Raw genomic sequence first — 24,529 nt, 5'->3', positions numbered from 1 at the left:
AAAATATTGACAACTCAACTAAAATGAATGATTTTAGTTCTCTCTCCTTTCTCTTTTTGTCCCATTTCTAGTGGAGGGCTCAGTGATTAATGAGATGACAAAAGCAGGAAGTGGAAGGGTCTAGATAATCAGTCCCTGATTTATAAATGTAGCACTGAAAATAAGGCCACAGGAATCCTAAAACTGCTCTAAGAGTTGCCTACTCAAGGGTTTCACTAACTTCACACATATAATGAACAGCAAGACCTTAGTGTCTAAGAGTAAATGAACTCTACAATAGATGAGACGAATACCATTTTACTTCTGAGACAAATACAACCCAATCAGTCAGCCCCAATTTATGCACTAAGCATATAACTCACCAGTTCGATATGCCAATAACCTGGCCTGAACCATGCAGTGCCTTGCAATTTCTTGTGGCAAACTTTGATTGTGAATTTCATTAATCTGTTCGGGATTACCACAATAAAATCCGTAGTGCTTAAAGTTGGGCACACTGGAAGCTACTGTGGCCAAGAGTAGGATAAGGTCTTTCATATTTTGTCTTAGATTGCTAAAGTATGGATTTTCACATAGGTTCTCCAAGCCTATAGTCATCAGTATTTGCTTATGCATTTCTTCATTTGAAACCAAAAATAACATTTCATATTCTTTTATTCTTTCTTGTTTACATTCAGAATAAAAGTCAATGTTAGCATCCGGCAATGTTTTTGCAATTTTTTGAATAAAGTCACATTTGTAAGAGGTCTCCTCTACAAACTGCACCATATAACACACCAAAGGCTGAAGTAAGACACACACATGGGCCCGACTGTTTGACTTCAATCTTTCCACCGCTTTGGCATCTAACTTGGCATCTTCAGAACTAGAATCCTCAGTAAGCAAACTTATTTCTGGATCAGCAGGCCAGTATGAAATTCGGTTAACTCCAGCTGAAAACAAAATATGAAAGGCAGTTATCAGATCCATGTTGAAATTAAGGGCTTTCTTAATAAATCCACCTTATCACTGTGGTAGATCCAGTGGTCCCAATATAATAAATGTCTATTATGAAGTCAACTATAATATAGCCCAAAGGTTGGCAAACTATGGCCCAGAGGCCAAATCTGTCCCACTGCCTGTTTTTTTTCCCAGCTTGTAGGTTAAGAATGGATTTTATAGTTTTAAATAGTTGGAAAAATCAAAAGAATAGTATTTTGTGACAAATGAACTTTTTATGAAATTCAGATTTCAGTGTCTATGAAGTTTTACCGGAACAAAGACTCACCCATTCATTGACAGTCTCTGGCTGCTTTTGCACTACAATGAAGTAGTGGAGTTGAGTACCTGTACAGACACCATATAGCCTGCAAAGCCTAAGAGATTTGTTATATAGCCCTTTATGGGAAAAGATGGGTGCCTGGAAGATATTTGTGGAATCACAGGCTTTGCTCAGTGTGGTCCCCAAGCCCGGCACCAGAACTACATACTGTAGTCCTATAAGTAATCAAATGGCTGCTTTTAGAAAGATCATAGCTGACAACTGATATTGTTGAGAGTTTCGTATTTGAAATAAATAATTCATCCATACATTAAAAATGTACCTATGGTCGGAATTCTTCCTTTGGGAAGCTATTCTAAAAAAAAAAAAAAAAAAAAAAAAAAAAGAAAAGAAAGAAAAATTCTAAATAGAAACAAACAAACAAAATCATGCATGTATATCTAGTGCAGCACTGTTTAAAACAGTAAAAACATAGGGGTGTCTGGGTGGCTCAGTCAGTTAAGTGTCACCTTTGGCTCAGGTCATAATCCTGGGGTCCTGGGATCTAGCTCCTGTTTTGGGCTCCCTGATCAGCACAGAGTACCCTTCTCCCTCTCCCTCTGCTTCTACTCCCGCCCCTGGCCCCTGCTCGTTCTTTCTCTCTCAAGTAAGTAAATAAATAAATAGTAGACATATAGAAAAAACCTAAATGGCCAAAAGAATGTGAGGGCAGCAGTTTATATGAACGTGTTGGGGGGTGGGGAGCAATATCAATTTTTTAAGCCCACAAAATTAAAGACAAAACAATTTCTTTTCAATTAATGTGACAGAAGGTTAGTAATCTTTAATGTACAGAAAAAACTGTAATTCATTAACAATACATAAGAATTGACGAGAACAATAAGGCCTCAAGACAGACAAAACAATATGATCAGACAATTTACAAAAGAGAAAATAAAACTAGGTAACAAACAGATGAAAAAAATAGTTTATATTTGAGAGGGAACAATTAGATCCTTTACACAGGGTTAAGCACTCAAATGATCATCAATTGATTAGTATTTTACAAAGAGACTCCTTTACTAGTTATCTCATGGAATTTCAGCTAGGACAGATTTTTATGATTGTGCCCAGAAGGGAAAAGACAGATGGCCCACAGAGTGTCCTGCATTCCAAGAAACAGATGAATTAAGAAGTCTTAGTTGAACAAACACACATTTCTATCTACACCCTGCTCATCCTGACTCTTACTGTAGCTTGGGTTATAAATCAGCTTTGAAGGCTCAGAGCTGATATCAGAACGTTTCCTGTGGCTGCATTTCACCTTCCCTCTGCTGGAGTTCTCACAATCCATTTCTACTCAGTGGTGATAGTCAATCTTTCACCTAAGCATCTGGTTTGCTTCTAGCAATCCTGATTTAAGGAGAAGAGGGAATGACTAGTCTCTGAACAAATGTTCATGTACCACTGGCAAATGCTACAGCAGGGGTTTCCAAATGTTTTGGTTTCAGAACTCGTTATACTCTTAAAAATTATTGAGGACCCTAAAGAGCTCTGTTTATATAGGTTATACCTACTGATATTTATTATATTAGAAACTTTAAAAAATTTCAAAAAAATATATATTTTTTAAAGATTTTATTTATTTATTTGACAGAGAGAAATCAGAAGTAGGCAGAGAGGCAGGCAGAGAGAGAGAGAGGAGGAAGCAGGCTCCCTGTTGAGCAGAGAGCCCGATGCGGGACTCTATCCCAGGACCCTGAGATCATGACCTGAGCCAAAGGCAGCGGCTTAACCACTGAGCCACCCAGGCGCTCCTCAAAAAAATATTTTTTAATTCATTAAAAATAACAATAGAGAACCTACTATACTTTAATATAACACAGTTTAATAAAAAATAACTATTTTCCAAAACAGCATAAAAACTAGTTGAGAAGAATGGCATTGTTTTAAATGTTTACAAAATTCTTTATTATTATCTGGCTTAATAGAATACAGCTGGATTCTCAAATCTGCTCCTGCTTTCAATCTGCTGTGATAGGTTGTTTTCACTGAAGTATATGAAAAGTATTCAGATCCACACACATGTATAGTTGAAAAAGAAGATTTTAACACACATTTCAGATAACTGAATATTCCTCTTTGACACTACATAAAAATTTGAGGGGTAATTTCTTAAAAGTTAGTTACAGTATGGAATCTGAAATATATCAATAAACTTTCCATACAACTATGTTAAAGTCCATTGGTTTACTGTGCACTTACAATGGCTCTCTCACGCATGCATGATTTTGTAGCATCCTACGTTGGTCTTTTGGAAAATACTGGTTTACCGACTTTACGATATTAAGACAAAGTACTGTTCGTTAGCATGACCATCATAAATATTACATCATTAGAGTCTTAGTGTTGATCTCAAGTGTTAGGAAGCTGTAAGCTCATGACGGTGGATGTAACTTTTTCAAAATTCTAATTTTCACTTGAAGACTCAAACTTTATCATTGGCAACAAATACTGTCAGTTTTCTTAGGAGTGATAGGTTCACTTATTCCTTTCTGAGAGAACATCTGCCACACAGTTTGTCTGTTCGCAGTGTTCCGTGAAAAAAAAAAGTGAATAATTCAGTTTATAACATAAGCCTAAAGAGTTACGGGCTCCCCAGAAAAAGAAAGAGAAGAACATAGCTGGGGGCCTGAAATGACTTCGCTTTCCAAGAGTATTTCTCCATTATGAACACTGACCCCAGAACCTTGCTTCTCACAAACCAATGATCCCGCATGTGCTGCTCCCATGGAATGTGTTCTTCTTCCTCTCCATCTGACCCGTCAAGATCCAGCTTAAGCCCCAGCCTTTCATTACACGACAACCTGTATAGATCACTATTACACCCCTCAATTCATATATCACTTAACAGCCTTTATCACTCATTTGGTACTAGATGATGTGTTACATTAAGTTGTAACAAATAATCCAAGCAGCAAATTGAGGGAATGGATTAAAACTGTTTAAGCCTTGTTTGGGATGCCTGGGTGGCTCAGTTGGTTAAGCATCTGCCTTCAACTCAGGTCATGGTCGCAGGGTTCTGGGACTGACCCCCACATCTGCTCCTTGCTCAGCGGGGAGCTTGCTTCTCCCTTTCCCTCTGTCTGCTGCTCCCCCTGCTTATGCTCTCTCTCTGTCAAACAAATAAAATCTTTAAACAAACAAAAAACTATATAAGCTTTTTCTTCTCCAGAAACTCTCCAAACCTGCTCTTTTTGGAGGAGGAGTCCTCATTACATAGGCATGAACGATTAAATTATTGGCCATTGGTAACTGAACTCAAACCTCAGAGGTCTGAGAAGTGAGACTGAAAGCGCCAACCCTTTAATTACCTAGTTGGTTCTGCTGACAAGCGGGCCCCCATTTATGGAGCTTCCCAAAAGTCCCTTCACTAACAAACTCAAGTGTGGCTGAAGGGGGCTTGTTAAGAATAACAAAAGACACCTCTATCACCCTCATCACCCAGGAAGTTCCAAGGGTTTTATTTGCTTTGTACCAGGAATGGGATGAAGACCAAATATATAACTCATATCTAAGTCACAACATCAAAGTGCCTATGTAAAAGATGTAATATTTTTTAAATGGGAGAATGGTATGCATACTTACCTGGATACAAAACAGAATCATAAGCATAGCTTTAGTGAGCAGCCTGGTGTAGCAGAGATGGATAGTTAAACATTAATAATTTGTGCTTCTCCGTCCAAAGTACAGAGCAGTCCCTGGGAGACAGCTGCTCAGACAGGAGCTACAGAGCCCACAGTGGATGGGAACAGAAATGATGCAAGTGACTTCTAGGCCAGCATTTTTAGTTTTTAGGAGCAGTGTGCCTTCTCTATTCTCTGTCTCAGTCTACCTCTGGATGCAAAAGACTCAAGGCCCTAGAAGACAACAGTAGCAAAACACAGAAGATGCCTACACCCATGAAACAGCCACATGGAGAAAAACCACCTGCTGTTCAGCAACACCTATGTTGGACTATTACATGGGTGATAAAGGTCTAGTATATTGAGCCACTGAAATTTCAGTGTTTATTATGGTAGCTAGCATTAGTCTACTAATACACAAAGGCTCATCTAAACAGTGACAGGGCTGAGACCAGAATCCGTGTTGTTTGACTTTTCTTAGTATCAAACTATATTCTGATATGTATTCATATTTCTAAACGATAGTGGTGTTTAGGCAATTTATCTTGGTTATTCTTAGATAAATACTATTAATCCCCAACCAAGCCTTATCTACACTTACCATTTACAATCATTTTCAAACAAGCAGAACAGGGTTTTCTGGAAAAATAAAGATCACAGTTTTTCAGCCTTGACCCATGTTTTATAAGAGCAATTTTTCCAGCATGTAAATCTTCACTAGAACAGTGGAGACCAACAATTTTCGTGTTTTTCACCACCACAAGACCAGTTCTCTTCACCTACATTAAAATACAAAATAATATTGTATTAGTGCTAACATCTATTTAAAAAAAGCCCCAAATGGAGTCACTCAAGCTAAGTCCACATCATTGGACTGAGATTTAATACCTAGTTGCAGTTTTGGCCTCTCCCAGGAATATAACCTTAACCAGTCAGACTGAAATTTCCTGGTCAGCTAGTGAGGAAATCCACCTGATAAACTCCAGCAGCCCCCCGAAGGAGTGTAACTCTGCCTGAAACAATCCACTTTTTGCTAGACACTTCCTTTTCCTGCCCCATCTGTAGAAGTCTGTAGAGGCCTATAGAAGCCTCCCCTTTTTGCAGTGATGAAGAGCCCCTCCCTATTTACTAGAGATGCTGTATGATTCACGAATCGTTGAATAAAGCAATTAGATCTTTAAGTTTACTCAGTTGAACTTGGTTTTTAACAGATTTGGTGGAAGCATCTGGATACAAAGGAAAATTCCTGATGGCTTCAGGGACAACAAGAAACACAAGCATGATACCCTCTGTCTTTCTTGCCATATCTAAGGGCCATAGGTGAGTTTCTCTTGGTTCTGGGCTTAAATGTCTTTGCACTGAGCTCTTAATCTGATTGCTTTTCCAGTCCAAAATCCCCCATTTGATTGGAACCCCCACCCCTTGACTTAGCCCCCAGATTCCATATTGGGAACTCCTTGTGGTTCAGTCTACAACTCCCCATTGTGTGGAATCTTAGGCTATAGTCCCTATTTGTTGAGGAGTGCTGGTTCAGTCCTTTTCCCAGTCCTAGATTGCATGTTAAGAATTGGTAGTGGTGTGCACAAGGCCTTCTTTTGGCCAGGCTAAGGTAAAATCTCTTGATTACTGCTGGTGTGTTAAGGTGAGCATGTTTGTCTTACATTGTGTAGGTAAAAGCTACTGCTAATCGGACTCTTGGCTGACCAAAAGCTGCCAAATTGGTGGACATGGGTTAAGCACTTAAAAGCTGTTAGAGCAGGGGCGCCTGGGTGGCTCAGTGGGTTAAGCCGCTGTCTTCGGCTCAGGTCATGATCTCAGGGTCCTGGGATCGAGTCCCGCATCGGGCTCTCTGCTCAGCAGGGAGCCTGCTTCCTCCTCCCTCCTCTCTCTCTCTGCCTGCCTCTTTGCCTATTTGTCATCTCTCTCTGTCAAATAAATAAATAAAATCTTAAAAAAAAAAAAAAAAGGCTGTTAGAGCAATTGCCACCAAACTCTAAGAATCCTGTGTTAGGATAAGCTGGTCATAGAGTGGGTTAGAATGACACTAGGTCACCCACCAACCTCAAGAAAATTTTGATGCAATTAGGTATAGGGTAAAACATCACACAACTCCCAACCCCGGTATAGCAGCATGTTCTTCTTAGCTATTAGTTTGGCTCTGAGAAACCCACTTAGCTTAAAAGTAAGTAGATAGCTAGACAGACAGATAGATAGGTAGGAAGACAGATAGATAGAGGAGTGCCTGAGTGGCTCAGTCAGTTGATCATCCGACTCTTGGTTTCAGCTCAGGTCATGATCTTAGGGTCCTGAGATTGAGCCCTGTATCAGGGCCCATGCTGAGTGTGGAGTCTGCTTGTCCCCCTCTCCTCCCCCCGCTCTTTCTTTCTCTCTAGAATAAATAAAATCGGAAAAAAAATAAGAGAGAGAAAGAGAGACCCTTAAATTCCAAAGCATACTACCTTCTGGCACCCTTACTTATTATAAGTCTAAAAATTATAATCCTGGAAGCTAAAAGTATCTACAAAATGACAAAATCCTCCTAAGCTTTTTTGTACCCTAAGAAGTTGGCTTGGTAACAACCATCAGGTTGGGGACCCCAAGATACGGCCAGACAGAAATGTAGGTTGTACCTCCTTTACCACTAGCTACCGCTGGACAGAAAATATGGGTTAAACTCCATTTCTGGCTAGAGCCCTACCAAACTGCTAGAAGCCCTCAGATAACTAACAGCCTAGAATGAGATGGACACGGTGAGGAATGGTCCAGTTAGATAAGATCATTCAAGAAGAAAGGGTTTCCAAATCAAACAAACACAGTGGTATATACCTGTTTTAACTGGCATGCAGAAAGCTCCAAAAGGCTTCAAAATTCCAAAATACCTTCACTGAAAGATTTGTTGCAAATCACTTGTGAAAAATTAAAGACACAAGAGGTATATACAACAGAACTCTAAGACTGAGGTAACTCCTACTGTCACCCTCTATCCTCCTTTAATTGAGTATACCTTCATTCTAGCAATCCTCTGCCTCAATCTTCTTTCCAATCTTCAGGAGACTACAAGACCATAAACAAAAGTCCACCAAGTAGGTAGCCTTACAGAGACCCCTAGAACTAGCCTTGAAGGAGGGTTGACAGGGCTCCAAGGAAGTGTCAGGTAAATTGCTACCTTATTCCCTTAAACAGCCAAGGGAAAATAAAATGAAAATGATTTGAAAACCTTGATAAAATTGATAGACACCAAAGCTACACCGACTTTACACCTCACTACAAGTCTGCTGAGGGATCCTAGGAAAAACTGGCCAAAGCTGGCTAAGAGTGAGAACTCTTACCAGAGTCAGCTCTCCTGGATCTCTGTCTACAGTAACTGATAGAGAGAGAGAGAGAGAGAGTGAGAGAGAGAGAAAGAGAGGAAAAAAAAAAAATCTTTTGAGCCCTCTCTGTGGACGCCTTTGAGTCCAGGGGGTTATTTAATACTGTCAGGAATATTTACTGTTTGTCTCAGCTGAAAATTGATAGGATACTTAAAAGGAGTTTTTTTAAGTAGCTTGTCCTGTGGTCAGAAGTTGGCCAGATTAAAAGCTGATATTCAAAGCCTGATCAGAGTTTTTCTTAGACATTCTCCCCTAAGCTAAAATAAAAAACTATGAACCCAGAGGAAAAGTAAAAACCTTCTCACGCTTTTATGGATTTACTAAAAAATGACAATGACAAAGAGCTCTAAATCTGTACACAGAAATCTTTTGATTTCCATCTTGAGTTGGAAATATTTTCCCTAATATATAAAAGCAAATTGAAGATGATGTGGTTGGATGGGGGACCAACCTATGATGTCATTTAAGTTACAACCCAATTCCTTGAGAAATTAAAAGCAACTGTTCTTATCTTACAGATCTTTACAAAACCAGAAATGCAGCTCTAGAAACAATTCAAAATCCACCTATTCTTTTTACCAATCCCCAAACCTCCCATATTTATCTCAAAAGGCTTATAAATTGTTTTGGAGGAACTTAACATTCTTTCCCTGTGCCTTTGAGATGCACATGTTTTACCGGATCTTCCCCAGGAACTCTAATCTAAACCATCCCCAATTCCTAAGACTAAAGAAAAAAAGGGGAGAGGGTGGAGGTTTAGTATAAATACAAACTGCTACAGAAGCTCCCTTGCCCAGAATTTAGTTCACAGCTTTCATAAAATTGTTTGTCATGGACAAATATAAATGCTAAATGTCTTCTCCACTGCTTTCTCTCCCAAAATGTGGGATCAAGAACATTTCTTTCCATTCCTCTTTCCCTCTCTGACCATCCTTTTTCCTAATTCTTACAGCATGAAGGTCCTTATGATTTTGTCCATATTTTGCCTTGCTTTGGCCTTGTATCTCGGGCCGTTGCTAATCCAACTTCCAAATGACTGTTGAACTTGCCCTGATGCTGGTGATTCTGCAGTTCTGCCTGTCACAAACTTCTCCCTGATTTCCAACACCTGTTTCTCCAGAACAAACCCTGTCTCTTGTTAACAACCCAGGGAAACATTCATCCAAGCTCTGTACAAAGGAAGGGACACAAGGTAAGAGCAACCAGAGTAAAAACTGCCTGTACAGTCTAAGCCCCTTAAATTGTACTGGTTCCCTGGCTGTTACCTTTCCAGTTCTGAGCCAAGATTCAAAAAGGAATTACAGGAGGCATACATGATTAAAAATTAGCTCCCTTCCCTGGTTAGGAGTGAGTATGAATGAGGCTATGATCAGGAAATTTTCCTTAACTCTTTAAAGTATTACAGAATCTGCTTTTTAAAAAACAGCTGCCCAACAAAATCCTTGGGCCCTCTGACCAAAGCTGTTCTTGGTAATGGGATGGCCCTTGATTATTTTTTGGCTGAACAAGGAGCTGTCTGTACTGTGACCAACACCACTTGCTGCACATGGATTAATGCTGTGGGAAAGCTGAAACTCAGCTGTGAAACCACCGAAAGAGCCACCTGGCTTAAGAAAGTGAATCCTTGGGGCACCTGGGTGGCTCAGTGGGTTAAAGCCTCTGCCTTCGGCTCAGGTCATGATCCCAGGGGCCTGGGATCGAGCCCCACATCGGGCTCTCTGCTCAACAGAGAGCCTGCTTCCTCCTCTCTCTGCCTGCCTCTCTGCCTACTTGTGATCTCTGTCTGTCAAATAAACAAATAAAATCTTTAAAAAAAAAAAAAAAAAAAAAAAAAAAAAAAAAAAAAAAGAAAGTGAATCCTTCAGTAGGGTCTTCCTTTAACTTATTTAATTTTGCCTGGTTTGGGTGTTGGGGACTGCAGCTCGAAACACACTCTAGATATTGGGGACTACCCTGCTTGTAATAATCATAGTGGTCTCTCTGGTTTGTTGTATTCTCTCAAATACAGCTTTAAATGTGTGTTCGCAGCCACTAACCACCAAACAAATCATTTACCTGAGACTGGAACATCAGAAAAGGAATGAAGAGAATGACTTCCTTTAAAAATGTGAACTTGAAGTCATGGTCTGTGAATACTACAAAGATTCAAAAAAAAAAAAACCAGCGAAAACAAAACTAAAACTCATGTCCTATGAATACCACCATAGACGATCAACAAAAACTCTAAGAATTTCAGAGCAACAGCAAGGGATGGCACTAATGCATTAAGTTTTGATCACATCTCTCAGGTGGAGGGGTCTCAGCAACCAAAAGAAGGCCCCAAATAGAGTCACTCATGCTAAGCCCACACCATCAGACTGAGACTTAATGCCTCACCTAACTGAGGCTTTGGCCGCTCCCAGGAATATAACCTTAACCAGTCAGACTGAATTTCCTGGTCAGCTAGTGAGGAAATCCACCTGATAAACTCCTGCAGTTCCCCAAAGGAAGGTAACCCTGCCTAAAACTATAGACACTCCCTTTTCCTGCCTGGTCTGCCTGTAGAAGCCTCCCCTTTTTGCAATGAGGAAGAGCTCCTTTCTATTTATTAGAGGGGATGCTGCTAGATTCATGAATCATTGAATAAAGCAATTAGATCTTTAAGTTTACTCAGTTGAACTTTATTTTTTTTAACATATCTAATGATTATATCACAGATTATACTTGATTTATTAATAAAATAAAAGTTCTATTTAGTTCTTGATCTGAACCCAGTTTGAACAAAAGCACATTTCTCATTAGGTCCAAAGACTTTTCTGAAAGTTTAATGTTGGCTTTATACCAGAAATTTTCTAAATCTAGGCATTCTTAACTGAACAATGAACCATTTAATTATCCATTAATTTTTCTGACTGAAAAATAAGTACACTTTAACCTAGGAAAGGGTGAGAACCAAGTTGATTTGACTTGTTTCTTACAGCATCCAGTCTATAACTATTTAGTGTTAAGCTTCTATGTGGTAATAACAAAAAAATGTAGGAAACCCTGTGGTTTTATACATGGATAAGTGAAGCCCAAAGAGATTATGTGGTTTTCTGAAAGACCCACAGATGGTAAAAGGCAGAAACAAAGCAGAGGTCATCTTAAATTTTTAAAATATTTCAAATACTGACTAAATAAAGATAGTTCTCAACTTCTTTCTCAAAACTGACTCTCCCAATTTTTCACACTATGGCAGTCTAGACTAATGTGGGTAGGTCCCACCTTCTACAAATACGTAGATTATTTACAAAAAGTTTTTTTTTTTTTAAGACTTTTATTTGTTTGTTTATTTGACAGAGGGAGAGGGAACACAAGCAGGGGGAGTAGGAGAGGAAGAAGCAGGCTCCCCACTGAGCAAGGAGGCAGATGTGCACCTTGATCCCAGGACTCTGGGATCATGACCTGAGCCAAAGGCAGACACTTAAGGACTTAGCCACCCAGATGCCCCTACAAAAAAGTTTTAAATGCATAGTCAAGCTCAAAAGAAAGGAAGACACCTTCTCAGGTGTTACAAATGAAGAGAACTCAAAGCCAAAGCAGTAAGTCTGAGCTACCTGAGCAGTATGCCACCCACGTAGGGGATTGGGCTGACTCTGCTTCCAAGCCCTGGAGGCTGGGGACAGGCTGGCATTCTAAAGAAGTGTTACTTTAAACGTAATGTGTCCTTACCTACACAGATATTAACTAAAAAAGTTGGTGTGACAATATTAATATCAAATAAAATGGACTAAGTTAAAAATCAGTTCTGTGTAAGGTGAAAAATAGAACTTAAAAATAAGTTCTATGTAGACAAAATAGTCTATACTATTTTCACAGGAAAGGGCTCTGAGGTAAGGAATGTAAATCCAATCTTTGGGTCTGGGACTGATTATTACAGTACTTGGGGAACTTAGGCTGAGAAAAGGGTACCCGTTATTCCCTACTCCCTTTCAAAGGGCTTCAGTCTACAGTTATCCCCAAGAGGACACATCTTGAAATTAAAGTACAGACCAGAGCTTTATTAACTAAAACAGTCAAGTTTCAGTTTCAGTTATGAGTATAAATGTTTGCAACTATGGAGAATGATATTTTATAAAATGTCTAAAAAGAAAGAATAGAGAAAAGTTTATAGAATTCCTTCTCTGAGTTAACTAACCACTTCCTAAACTATAAAGACATTTAAAAGGAATACAAAAATCTGTCCTTTGCAAAATATACTTCCAAAAATAAATTTAAAACATGAAAGATCTATATTGGCCTTTAAAACAAGCTTTAAATTTACCGTGAACTTTCCCTTCCCATCCCAAAATTTCTTGAGTTTTATGTTCCCCAAATACAAAGTATATGTTAGTATCTACTTCTGAATAATTCCAGTGAGTTTTTCTTTTTAAATTACAACTTTGGAAAAGAACTAATAAAGCCATATCAAGAGATCTCAGCATGCTAGAGTTCATTTTATTAAAATGAACTAATTGTGAGGCACCTGGCTGGCTTGTTTGGTGAAGCATGCAACTCTTGATCTTGGGGTTGTGGGTTTAAGCCCCACGCTGGGTGTAGATATTACTTTAAAAAAAAAAAAAAAAGTTTAAAAAATAAAATAAAATAACTATGGACTCTGAAAAACAACCTGAGGGTTTTGAAGGGGTGGGGGTGGGGGTGGGAGGTTGGGGGAACCAGGTGGTGGGTATTAGGGAGGGCACGGATTGCATGGAGCACTGGGTGTGGTGCAAAAACAATGAATACTGTTACGCTGAAAAGAAATTAAAAAATTAAAAAATAATAATAATAAAATAAAATGAACCAATTGTGACAAATGAAAATGGCTGTAATTAAAGATTTTAGCTTTAGATTTTCTCAGTAGCTAAGCAAACAGAAATAAAGCCAGAAACCCTGGCCACAAAAGACTTTTAAAAAAACTATCCCTGGGGCACCTGGGTGGCTCAGTGGGTTAAGCCTCTGCCTTTGGCTCAGGTCATGATCTCAGGGTCCTGGGATCAAGCCCCACAGGGGGCTCTCTGCTCAGTAAGGAGCCTGCTTCCCCCCTCTCTCTCTGCCTGCCTCTCTGCCTACTTGTGATCTCTCTCTGTCAAATAAATAAATAAAATATTTAAAAAAAAAAAAAAAACCATCCCTAGGGTGCCTGGGTGGCTCAGTTAGTTTAGCCTCTGCCTTTGGCTGAGGTCATGATTCCAGGGTTCCTGGGGTCGAGTCCTGCATTGGGCTCTCTGCTCAGGAGGTAGTCTGCTTCTCCCTCTCCCTCTGCAGTTCCCCCTGCTTGTGTCCTCTCTCTTTCTAAATAAATAAATAATATTAAAAAACAATTCCTAAAAAAGACCCCAAAACCCAACACTATTCCTCATAAGCGGGAAGTATACTCATCAATTTATTATTAGAACAATCTTTTATCCCTCCTCCGCCCCTCAGCATAGGCACAGAGACAAAACAAACAACAACAAAGAACAAACAAACTTTTAGGCTAAGTTTAATTTGTCACTTTTTTGTCCAGAGTCCTCTTCACCTCAGAAAATATCTTTTATCTTTCAATTTTAACTAAGGTCAAAATGTCAAGTTTGAGATAAAGATTTTTAAATCCCAAACTTAAAACAAAACAAAGCAAATAAAAGCCTAAGTTGCATTTCATTTTGCACTTCCACTCACTGCAACTCCCAGGAGACTATATCTTTTCAGTGAATCACCATTCTGGATGCCGAATGAGTCACTTCCCTAACATCTTGGCAAGTCCTGTGTTATCTTAGTCACAGGGTTTTACATTACAATTTAAGCAACAAACTAGTATATTAAGTGGTGAGTCACTATTTTTTTTGTCTTTGCCTTTCTTAAAATTAAAAACATCTAAATATTCAGAGACAAATTATTTCTATATTCTTTTTTTTTTTTTAAGATTTTATTTGTTTATTGGACAGGCAGAGATCACAAGGAGGCAGAGAGGCAGGCAGAGAGAGAGAGAGAGAGAGGGAAGCAGGCTCCCTGCTCAGCAGAGAGCCCGATGCGGGACTCGATCCCAGGACCCTGAGATCATGACCCGAGCCGAAGGCAGCGGCTTAACCCACTGAGCCACCCAGGCGCCCCCCTTTTTTTTTTTTTTAAAGATTTTATTTATTTATTGGACAGGCAGAGATCACAAGGAGGCAGAGAGGCAGGCAGAGAGAGAGAGAGAGAGGGAAGCAGGCTCCCTGCTGAGCAGAGAGCCCGATGAATTTCTATATTCTTGTTGGGGATTTTAGAGACTCACTCTCAGAACTTATCAGGAGATCTCCAGGAATGCACATCAGAATCATGAAGGTAACTTTTTTCATAATATACTTGTTTTGTCTCCACTAGACACTCAATAAATTAGAATCTCTCCGGAAAACTTAGAAGATTAAAATAACAAGGAAATACTATGCAATATTAAAAAGAACAAAGTTCATCTTATCAAGTCTGGGTCTGAGTTTACCCTTCTAGTAAATTAGCCCGCTACTATTTCACAGATACTGGCAGAACACATGAAGCTCCAGGGTCAGAGACAACCTGATCATTCACAGTGCAGCAAGCAGAATCAGCACCATGTGTGTGATGTTTCCCTTGCCTACAAGTCCCATGGGGGTCATGCAGATGGCCCAGAGGGATTCCGAGACAGGAAGTGGGTGGTGTTATAGGAAAGGAACACTAAGCCTGGGCACTGCTGTTTTATCACAGACAGTAAGCAAACCTCCTCTCTGTCCCAGAGGAAGACATCAGCTCAACCTTCAGCTCAACCTTCAAGGTTGCTTGCTACAAACACAACTCCAAGAAATGGCCTAGATAAAGAGCAGTTAGGGCCTTGCATACTTTAAACCAGCAAGATGTGTTGGGAGTACGAGAGAACAGTGTGTTTCTCAACACATTTATGCAAACTAGTATGGAAATGTATCAAGAACTGAATTTAAAAATTAAAAAAAAAAGACGTAGGAGCATATCATACAACAATTTGGATTTGTTTTCCTTTTTACAGGAGACATGTATATTCTTGTAAATGCATTGAAACTTTTAGAAGGATATGAAAGGTATGTAAGAACATGCCTTGGAAGTAGAAATGGGAAACCTGAGTATAAGAAGGACTTTTATTCTACTTTATACCATTGTTTTTGCTTTGTGATTACAAATGTCTTTTTAAAATTTTTTAAAAATTCACCTGTTTTTTGTCAGTAGATATCCTGGCCATCTCTTCATTATCTCCTAAGGGTCCATGCTTTCCCTCTTCCTTTTCCTAATTCAAAGCGGATTAAGGGGGGAAAATTAGTGCACAAAACATAGAATTAATTCAGTATTTCCTATTTGAAGGCTGGTTTTCTTGGTTTTAAATCATTTTTTTTTTCTTCCTGATGAAAGTGCATTGACTTCACCCTTTTTTCAGGTTCAAGTTTAGACTACTTAACCTAGTATATAATGCCTTTACATATAAAGTCCCCTCCATACTTTTCCAAAATCCAGAAGTACTGAAACTTGTGGTCAGAAAATAAAATTCTGTAGTTAAAGAATTGGAGTTGGGAAGTTTTAAGGAACAGTCTAGAATGTGGCCATAACTTAAAAGGGCTAAATGGTCTGCCTCTGCCTGCCTCTCTGTCTGCCTGTGCTCGCTCTCTCCCTCTCTCTCTGACAAATATAAATAAATAAAATCTTTAAAAAAAAAAAAAAAAGGGATGCCTGGGTGGCTCAGTTGGTTGAGACGCTGCCTTCGGCTCAGGTCATGATCCCAGCGTCCTGGGATCGAGTCCCACATCGGGCTCCTTGCTCGGCAGGGAGCCTGCTTCTCCCTCTGCCTCTGCCTGCCTCTCTGTCTGCCTGTGCTCGCTCTCTCCCTCTCTCTCTGACAAATATAAATAAATAAAATCTTTAAAAAAAAAAAAAAAAAAAAAGGGCTAAATGGGAGTAAGGGTATATTAACTGCAATTGGGAAGATAAGGAAACTATGCAGCTAAGGCATTAGATATGGTAGGCAGAATGATGGTCTCCCAAAGACTTGCCTGTCCCAGTCCCTGGAGACTATGGTTCTGTTTATGTTACTATGGCAAGACTGTAGAAGGAATTAAGGCTGCTCATCATCTGACCTTGAGATGGGGAGGATTATCTGGGTGGACCCACTGTAATCACAAGGGTCCTTAAAAGTGAGAGAGGCACATCAGTACCAGCGTGATGCAGCATGAGACTCAGTCTGCCACTTCTGGCTTTACAGATGGAGGAAGAAGTTCATGGGCCAAGGCAACTGGGGAGCTTCTAGAAACTGGGAAAGACAAGGAAATGGAAACTCCTCCAAGCCTCCAAGAGGAAAACAGCCCTGCTGACACTTTGATTTCAGTCCAGTAAGACCCATTTTGGGGTTCTGATTTCCAGAACTGTAGGATAGTAACTATATAAAATGTGTGTTTTAAGCCACCAACTTTGTGGTAATTTGTTACAGAAGTAATAGGACACTAACATACGAAGTACACAAGTCTTTCTAAAAGTAAAACTTGAAGTAGGAAGTTTTGAGTCAGGGGCTAAACTCCTTCATTTATTCATTCAACAATATTTACTGAATCCTTGCTATGTGGCAGCCACAAACCTACTTGCTGAGGATGCAGCCCTTATAGACACAGGAAAGTGACTAGGAAGTGAGCAGATTATTGACACAGAATGATACAGCAGGATTCTGTGAGCCCGAAGGTAGATGGGCTATGTAATAAACTGGAGAAAGTTTGAAAGTGGGAATGGTAAACTTGGTGAATGTTGGAACTCTGTCTTCTGAAACAAATGTTGGATGCTAGAAAAAAAAAAAAAAAACAACCTCTAAAAAGTTTACAAGAAAAGCCATGTCCTGGGAATCACATTTTATCCCAGCAGAACAGGAAGTGGGAAAGTGATGATCTTGGTAATGGAATGGTAGGAGGGAGATGGTAGTAGTGGTGATGATGATTATTACATAAGTGATAATAATAAAGTACCTAACAGTGTTTCCCAAGCACCAGGCTCTAAACTATCTCATTTAATCCTCATAACTTTACAAAGTAGCCCCTATTGTTTCCATTTTAGAAATGAAGAAATTGTGGCTGAGAGTGATTAAATAACTCTGTAGCTAGTCAATGGGAAAACCAGGACCTGAGCCCCAAGTCCATTGTCTTAACCATTATGTTATCCTGCTACTGTTCTGGAAAAGTACAATGAGTACACAACGGGAAGAACTGGGTGAGAGGGACAGTACCTGATATGTAAAAAATGAGGTGGAGTGCCTAGGGGGCTCAGTGGGTTAAGCCTCTGCCTTTGGCCCAGGTCATGATCTCAGAGTCCTGGGATTGAGCCCTGTGTTGGGCTCTCTGCTCAGTAGGGAGCCTGCTTCCCCCTCCACCGCCTGTCTGCCTCTCTGCCTACTTATGATCTCTCTCTCTCTGTCAAATAAATAATAAAATCTTAAAAAGAAAAAAATGAGGCAACGATACACTTATTCTAGTTCTTATTTTACAGTCACATTCAGGCAATTTAGGTATGTTTAACTTAACTAAAATGAAAAGCTATGAACCAATAGGAGAGATTATTATTTCGAAACAATGGCCATTTTCAGTAGTCCTGACTTCTGTTCTAGAACTTTGAGTTAGCTGTGCTTTTCCCAAGTCTCAAAAATAATTAGTTTCTTTCCCAACTCACTTATCTAATTTTGGGCTGGATTCTTAAAAATTATTGGATTTTATACTTAATGTAAACTCTGCTGAACAATCCTCAAAGAGCATCCATACACTATAAATATTTTACAACACAGAAAAATCTCAGATATTAGTCATATTTAGAAGGGGCGCCTGGATGGCTCAGTGGGTTAAAGCCCCTGCCTTCAGCTCAGGTCATGATCCCAGGGTCCTGGGATCGAGCCCCGCATTGGGCTCTCTGCTCAGCATGGAGCCTGCTTCCTTCTCTTTCTTCCTGCCTCTCTGCCTACTGTGGTCTCTGTCAAATAAATAAGTAAAATCTTAAAAAAAAAAAAAATAGAAGTGGTTTTAAGTTAAAATACATTGAAGCTGGTAAAAATGAATGACAATCTAAATGTCCAGTACTAAGGGAATATACATGGTACATCAATACAATGGACTGTTATGCCAATATTAAAACATAGTAACAAGCACATATAGTCCATAGTTTGTGCCAGGCACTATCCATGAGCTTGTAAACTCATTCACTTTTCATAAAAGCCCCCTGTAGTATGTACCAGTAACATTCCATTTCATGGATAAGGAAGTTGAGAGAGGGAAAATAACTTACTCAATATTACACAACTACTCAGAGGTAGAGTCCAGATTTGAACCCAGGTAGGCTAACTACAAAACCACTGCTCCTTTTAAACCATTAGACTAACTTCCTGCTCCAGGGGGAATAACAGTATTACAGCATAATCATTTTCCTAAGTGAAAAAGGCTGAATCCAGAAGTGAATGATCTCAAAAAACATCGCAAGAGAGAGAAAAGAGAGAGAAGGAAAAGACTGAGAAACAGCACAATAATGTCAGTAATCACTAGACAATGAAATTATGAAAAAAAAATTTTTCTTTAGTCCATTTTATAAATAATAAGCATACATTACTTGGGTAAAATAAAAATATTTTAGAAGATAAAAGATTGGCTAAGTGTCAAAGGCAGTATTTCCAATCTAATTACATGTCAAATTGCATCTTAGGGTTTCTATGACTTACTTTTTATAGAAAAAGCAGAATAAAAAATTTAAGTGAAACAAACATTAAAGAACATTTTTCTTCTCTTGAAAGGAAAAAGATCGTACTCAACCCTATGAACATATTGTGCGATTAATACTGAATTTATTTTAATTTAATACACAACTCTGTTGAGAAAGAACTTAATTTCAGCAGAGGATTTATTCTTGAGATACATATTATATATATACAGAAATATATATGTGCATATATATATGTATATATATATGAATTAAAATGAGATAAAATCTTCATATTAAGAAAAAGTCTTCAAAATTAGTACACAATCTCTAATAAGCCCAGCTTTTCAAATGTGCTTTTAAGAAGTCTTAAATCTCGGGGCACCTGGGTGGCTCAGTCAGTTAATCAACTGACTCTTGATTTCAGCTCAGGTCATGATCTCAGGTGGGATCAAGCCTCACATATATCCTGGGGCAGAGCCATGTGACAGGCTCTATGCTCAGTGGGGAGTCTGCTTGAGATTCTCTATCCCTCTCCCTCTGTTCCCTACCACTGCTCATGTGCACTCTCTCTCAAATAAATAAATAAAATCTTTAAAATAAATAAAGTAAAAAAGTCTTAAATCTCTTAAGCATTTGCTTCTGTGTCTTCAAGACAATTTTATCTGCGAAGAAACAAAAACAAACCCAAAAACCCAATGGGTTTGAAAATCTTCCACTTTCATAAAATAATATTAAGCTACTAAGAGACAGAAAGAATAAAAGACTTCAAAATCATGAAGGAAGTGAAGACTTTCTCAAAGCCATTAATAATACATGAAGCCAGGGTGGGGCTGAGGGAGTGATTAATAGGAAGTAAACCTGCAAAACATTTTAAATAATGTTTTACTACTTATTAAACACTTCACATAGTAATCAGAGAAGAAAACTACTCCAAGAGATATCTTTTTTTTTTTTTTAAGATTTTATTTATTTATTTGACAGAGATCACAAGTAGGCAGAGTCAGGCAGAGAGAGAGAGGAGGAAGCAGGCTCCCTGCTGAGCTGAGAGCCCGATGTGGGACTCGATCCAAGGATCCTGGGATCATGACCTGAGCCGAAGGCAGAGGCTTTAACCCACTGAGCCACCCAGGCGCCCCCAAGAGATATCATTTTATCAGGAAAAGTGAATTCCCTATATGCACACAGACATTATACCCTTCACAAAAATCAACTCAAAATGATCACAGACCCAAATGTTAAACATAAAACTAAAAAACTCCATAAAAAAAACTGAGATAACACTGGGTATGGTGATGGTGTTTTAGATACACAAAGGAACGATCCATGAAAGAAATCAGTGATAAACTGGACTTGATAAAAATTGAAACTTTCTCCTCTGTGTAAGACACTGCCAAGAGAATGAGAAAACAAGCAACAGACTGGGAGAAAATATTTGCAAGAGACATATCTGATATAAGACTGTTATCCAAAATATACAAAGAACTCTTAAAACTTAACAATAAGAAAATAACCTGACTAAAATATGGGCCAAAGACCTTAACAGACACCTCACCAAAGAAGATATACAGATGACAAATAAGCATATGAAAAAATCTGCACATTACATGTCTTGAGAGAAATGCAAATTAAAACAAGATACCACTACATGCCCATAAGAATGCCCCAAATCCAGAACGCTGACAAACCAAATACTGCAGAGGATGTGAAGCAATAGTAACTCTCATTCATCGCTGGTGGGGATGCAAGATGGTACAGCCACTCTGGAAGACAGTTTGGTAGTTTCTGACAAAACTAAATACACTCTTTATCATACAATCCAGCAATCATGCTCCTTGGTATTTACCCAAAGGAGCTGAAAACTCACATCCACACAAAAATCTGCATACAGATATTTATAGCAGCTTCATTCATAACTGCAATAACTTGGAAGCAACCAAGATATCCTTCAGCAGGTGAGTGGATAAATTACATGTGGTATATCCAGGCAATGGATCTTATTAAGCAATAAGAAGAAGTAAGTGATCAAGCCGTGAAAGAACATGGAAGAACCTTAAATGCATACTGCTAAGTGAGAGAAACCAACCTTAAAAGGCTACATACTACTGTATGATTCCAACTATATAATGTTCTGGGAAAAGGCAAAATTATGGAGACAGTTAAAAAAAAAATCAGTGGTTGCCAACGTTGGGAGAGGTGGGGGAAAAGATAAATAGGTGAATCACAGAGAATTTTTAGAGCAATGAAAATATTCTGTATGATACCATAATGATGGATACATGTTATTATACATTTGATATACACAGGATATACAGCACCACGACTAAACTGTAGTGTAAACTATAGACCTTGGGTGATCATGATGTGTCAATGCAGGTTCATCTACTGTAGCAAACGTACCACTCTGGAGAGGATGTGGTTAGTGATGGAGGCTATTCATGTAGGGAGGAGCAGAGAGTATACAGGAAATCTGTGTACTTTCCTGGAAATTTAGCTCTGAACCTATAAGTGCTTTAAAAAGATAAAGTCCTAATCATTAAAAAGTTAATTCCTTAATTCCCTGTTAAAAAATTCTTCAGTGTAGTCCCTACTTATAAAATCTAAACTCCCTTGCAAGGCATACAATATTTTTTATTTTCTGATTCCTGTATACCTTTCCAAGATCATCTCAGTCTCTTCCCTTCACCCAACTTCACCCTCCCCCATGAGGACCACAAGTTCTCTCACTCCTTCAAGCTTTTCCATATGGAGTCCCTTGGCTTGGTAAATACCTACTCATTCTTCACGTCTCTGTGCAAATGGAGCCTCCCCTGTGCATCCTCCTCTCACTTCCCCACGCAGAGCCTGGCCTGCAGTCTTCAGTCTCGGTAGCATCTCTGCTTCCTGCATCTTGTTTAAATACCTAATTTTTGTCTCCATTAGAAAATAAGAACCAAATCTTTCTTTTGTATCTCCAAAGCCAAGCACACAACCTTATCCACTGAAACGAAGACACCAAAAAGAAAAAAGAGAAAGAGAATGGTTGTGTTTAAGGATTTACAAAAAGTCATCTTGTGGAAAATGTGAGGCAATCTTACAGCACAATTATTGGCAAGTTGGAAACTTGCATAAGCATAGGCAGGATGCAAGCACGATTTTGTAAAAGAAAAACAAGCAAAAATCCTGCACTTAAAAAAAGACTGAAGGAAAGTACCAAAATGTTAAAAGTGATGTTGTTAGAATGGTGGGAAGCCATGGGTAATTTCCCCCCCCTCTCCTTTTTTCAAAAAATGTCTTCAATGCTTAAACAACCTAATACTATTTTCCCTATATGGCCTTGGCCCCCTAAAAACACTCTAAACTTCCTAATCTATCAAACCAAATGGTAAGAACCTAGGACCATGCCACTCCAAGCATGGAGGAAAAAGATGAGAAGCACCTTGGTGCCCAAGGGTTGGAGAAAGTGAAGATGCAGGTTTTTATAATTATTCTTTCTATATATTCCTAACCTGTTTTGATCACCTCTTTTAGATCCAAAAAAGAGACTATTTACATGGAACAAGAAACCAATCAGCATTCACGGATTACGTACTATAAGAATAGATGCTAAAGGGGGATTAAAGAAATTCACAGTAAAATAAGATAAAATAAGACACAGTAATAAAAATGAGGTAAAATAAAGCATGATCTCCATTTTCATGTAATTTATAGTTCTGTAGAAGGGGATAACTACTCACATGAAACATCAATAGTACACAACTGGGTCATAGATTATGCCATCCAATTGCCCAAACCAACATATAAGTACCATTAACACCTGATAAACATGGCACAATCTGAGAGAGTAACAATTCTATTTTTAGATTAGAAAGATGAGCTATTACAGCTATAAGTTACAAATATCACACTAAACCACAGAAATATTTTGCGAATTTTAAGGTTTTTGAGTTTGCTTTTAAGTGTGGCAGAAACTACTAAGTGGGAAAGACTAAGGAAACCAAATATACCTGAGATTTTTGTCTTTGGGCTTTCACTGCTGGGAAGAGCTCCATCCAGAGACTGAGCAGAGTGAAAAGGTTGACTTTAGAAAGCCTTGGTATTTGACCTACAAAAGAGAGGGCAGACACTTTAAAAATTTTTACTAAAGATGAAAACAGGAACTCACCCTCAATGCCATTTGGGTGCTGCAGCCTTAACTTGGCTGCTTTCGTAGGAAGCAGAGAAAAAACGATAAGAGGACAAGAGAATCAAAGGGCAGGAGTCTGGCTACAACCTCACTTTAAGCGACCTCCTCCGGCACTTTTCAAAGTCGGGCCCTTTCTCCAGCCCTCACATGGCAAGGAAAACAAAATGGTACATCTGATACATGTAACTATGGGAAAAAATCCAAACTAAGTCATGAAAAGTCCTTGCGTCTGAGGTCATGGTGGAGCAAGCTTTAAATTGTGGTGTTGCAAGGAGGACAGTGCGGTGACCTTCGCGGGTAAGGCAGCTGAAATACAGGGAAGCGTCGTGTGTGGTTAATTCGGAAATCAAGTCAAAAGCGCGGAATTTTCAGGCTCAATACCCCAGATCCCAGCTCTAGGTCCTGGGAGGAAAAGTAAAGGGCGGGGGGTGGGGGAAAAGGGGAATGAGCGCGACTTCAACAGCAGGTCCTGCCAGGCCAGGGGTTCCTGGTAACCGAGCTGAGAACGCGTCTAGGGCGGGAATGCGATATCCCAGGGCAGAAGCGCGGGCGAAGAGGGGCAGGCAGGGAAAGCGGAGTTACGCGGAGGCAGAGGCTCAGGGCAGAGCCGAAAGGCTGGGGTGGCAGCGGCAGGGTCCGAGGCACTCACCAGTCATGCTGCCAGTCTGGGTGCTGACTGACCGCCCGGCCCCCGCGCTCTCCAGATTTTGCATCTGCCCTGCTTCTTTCATCCCAAGCCTAGCGGCCTCTGCTGCCCAGAATACCTCTGGCTATCTGGCATGATCTTGGCCCTAGCGGCTCCACCTCCCGCCTCCTCCCAGCAACTGTACGGCAACCGCCAACTCGGCGCAGCCAGTGACGTAAGAGCCCGACCGCCACTTCCGGGCGCCCTGTGTGTCGTATCAGCGAGGTGTGGAGGCCGTGGCGCAGGGCTGCCCCTCTGGCGGCGGCTGCCTGGGTGAACAGCGCGGCGCACTAAATACTTTCAGGCCTGACTTCAGCTGTCGATGTTTTTGGCCTGGAAGTCGCAGGTTATGCGGCCTCTGACAGAGTGATGAGGCCTGCGCAGACTTGAGATTTCAGGTGAGAAGAGTGAAGGGGAACTGAAATGGAAGCGCCGCCCCATCTGTCACAGCCGCGATCTGAGAGAAGGGGAAGGCGGGGTCGGGGAGGTGGGAGCTGGGCGGTGCAGGTGGTTGTTACCATCAGATATTGGCCAGTCCTTAGGAACTCAGTGCCAGGGACTACCATAGGGACGTTCTGCTGCTCATCAAACGTACCACCTCAAGAAGTCCAACTGTAGGGGCACCTGGATGGCGCAGTCGGACTCTCGGTTTTAGCCCAGGTCATTATCTCCTGGGATCGAGCCCCTTGTCGGACTCTGCTCTCAGCGTGG

At 39.9% G+C, this 24,529-nt stretch overlaps 1 protein-coding gene across 5 annotated transcripts in view; it reads right to left on the bottom strand.

Moving 5' to 3' along the window:
* The window catches only part of CDADC1 (cytidine and dCMP deaminase domain containing 1), a 47,364-nt gene extending 23,348 nt beyond the window's left edge, over positions 1-24,016 (bottom strand). For 4 of the 5 annotated variants that reach the window (XR_009346870.1, XR_009346871.1, XM_059143899.1 and 1 more), the window contains exons 1-5: positions 23,783-24,016; positions 22,955-23,052; positions 15,472-15,546; positions 5,528-5,705; positions 363-932 (exon numbers count right to left, since the gene is read on the bottom strand). Coding sequence is in view for 2 of the 5 variants with exons in the window: in XM_059143899.1 (XP_058999882.1) it covers positions 363-932; positions 5,528-5,705; positions 15,472-15,546; positions 22,955-23,052; positions 23,783-23,864 (1,003 nt within the window). In the remaining 3 variants the exon portion in view is untranslated. The remainder of the gene's footprint in view (positions 1-362; positions 933-5,527; positions 5,706-15,471; positions 15,547-22,954; positions 23,053-23,782) is intronic. The other variant, XR_009346872.1, reaches the window with a different exon arrangement.
* Between the last annotated feature and the right edge of the window lie 513 nt (positions 24,017-24,529).

The sequence above is a fragment of the Mustela lutreola genome, chromosome 13 (assembly GCF_030435805.1).
Source record: "Mustela lutreola isolate mMusLut2 chromosome 13, mMusLut2.pri, whole genome shotgun sequence".
Classification (NCBI taxonomy): Eukaryota; Metazoa; Chordata; class Mammalia; order Carnivora; family Mustelidae; genus Mustela; species Mustela lutreola.
Note: the sequence above shows the minus strand (reverse complement) of the source record. Positions and strands in the feature narration are given on the sequence as shown.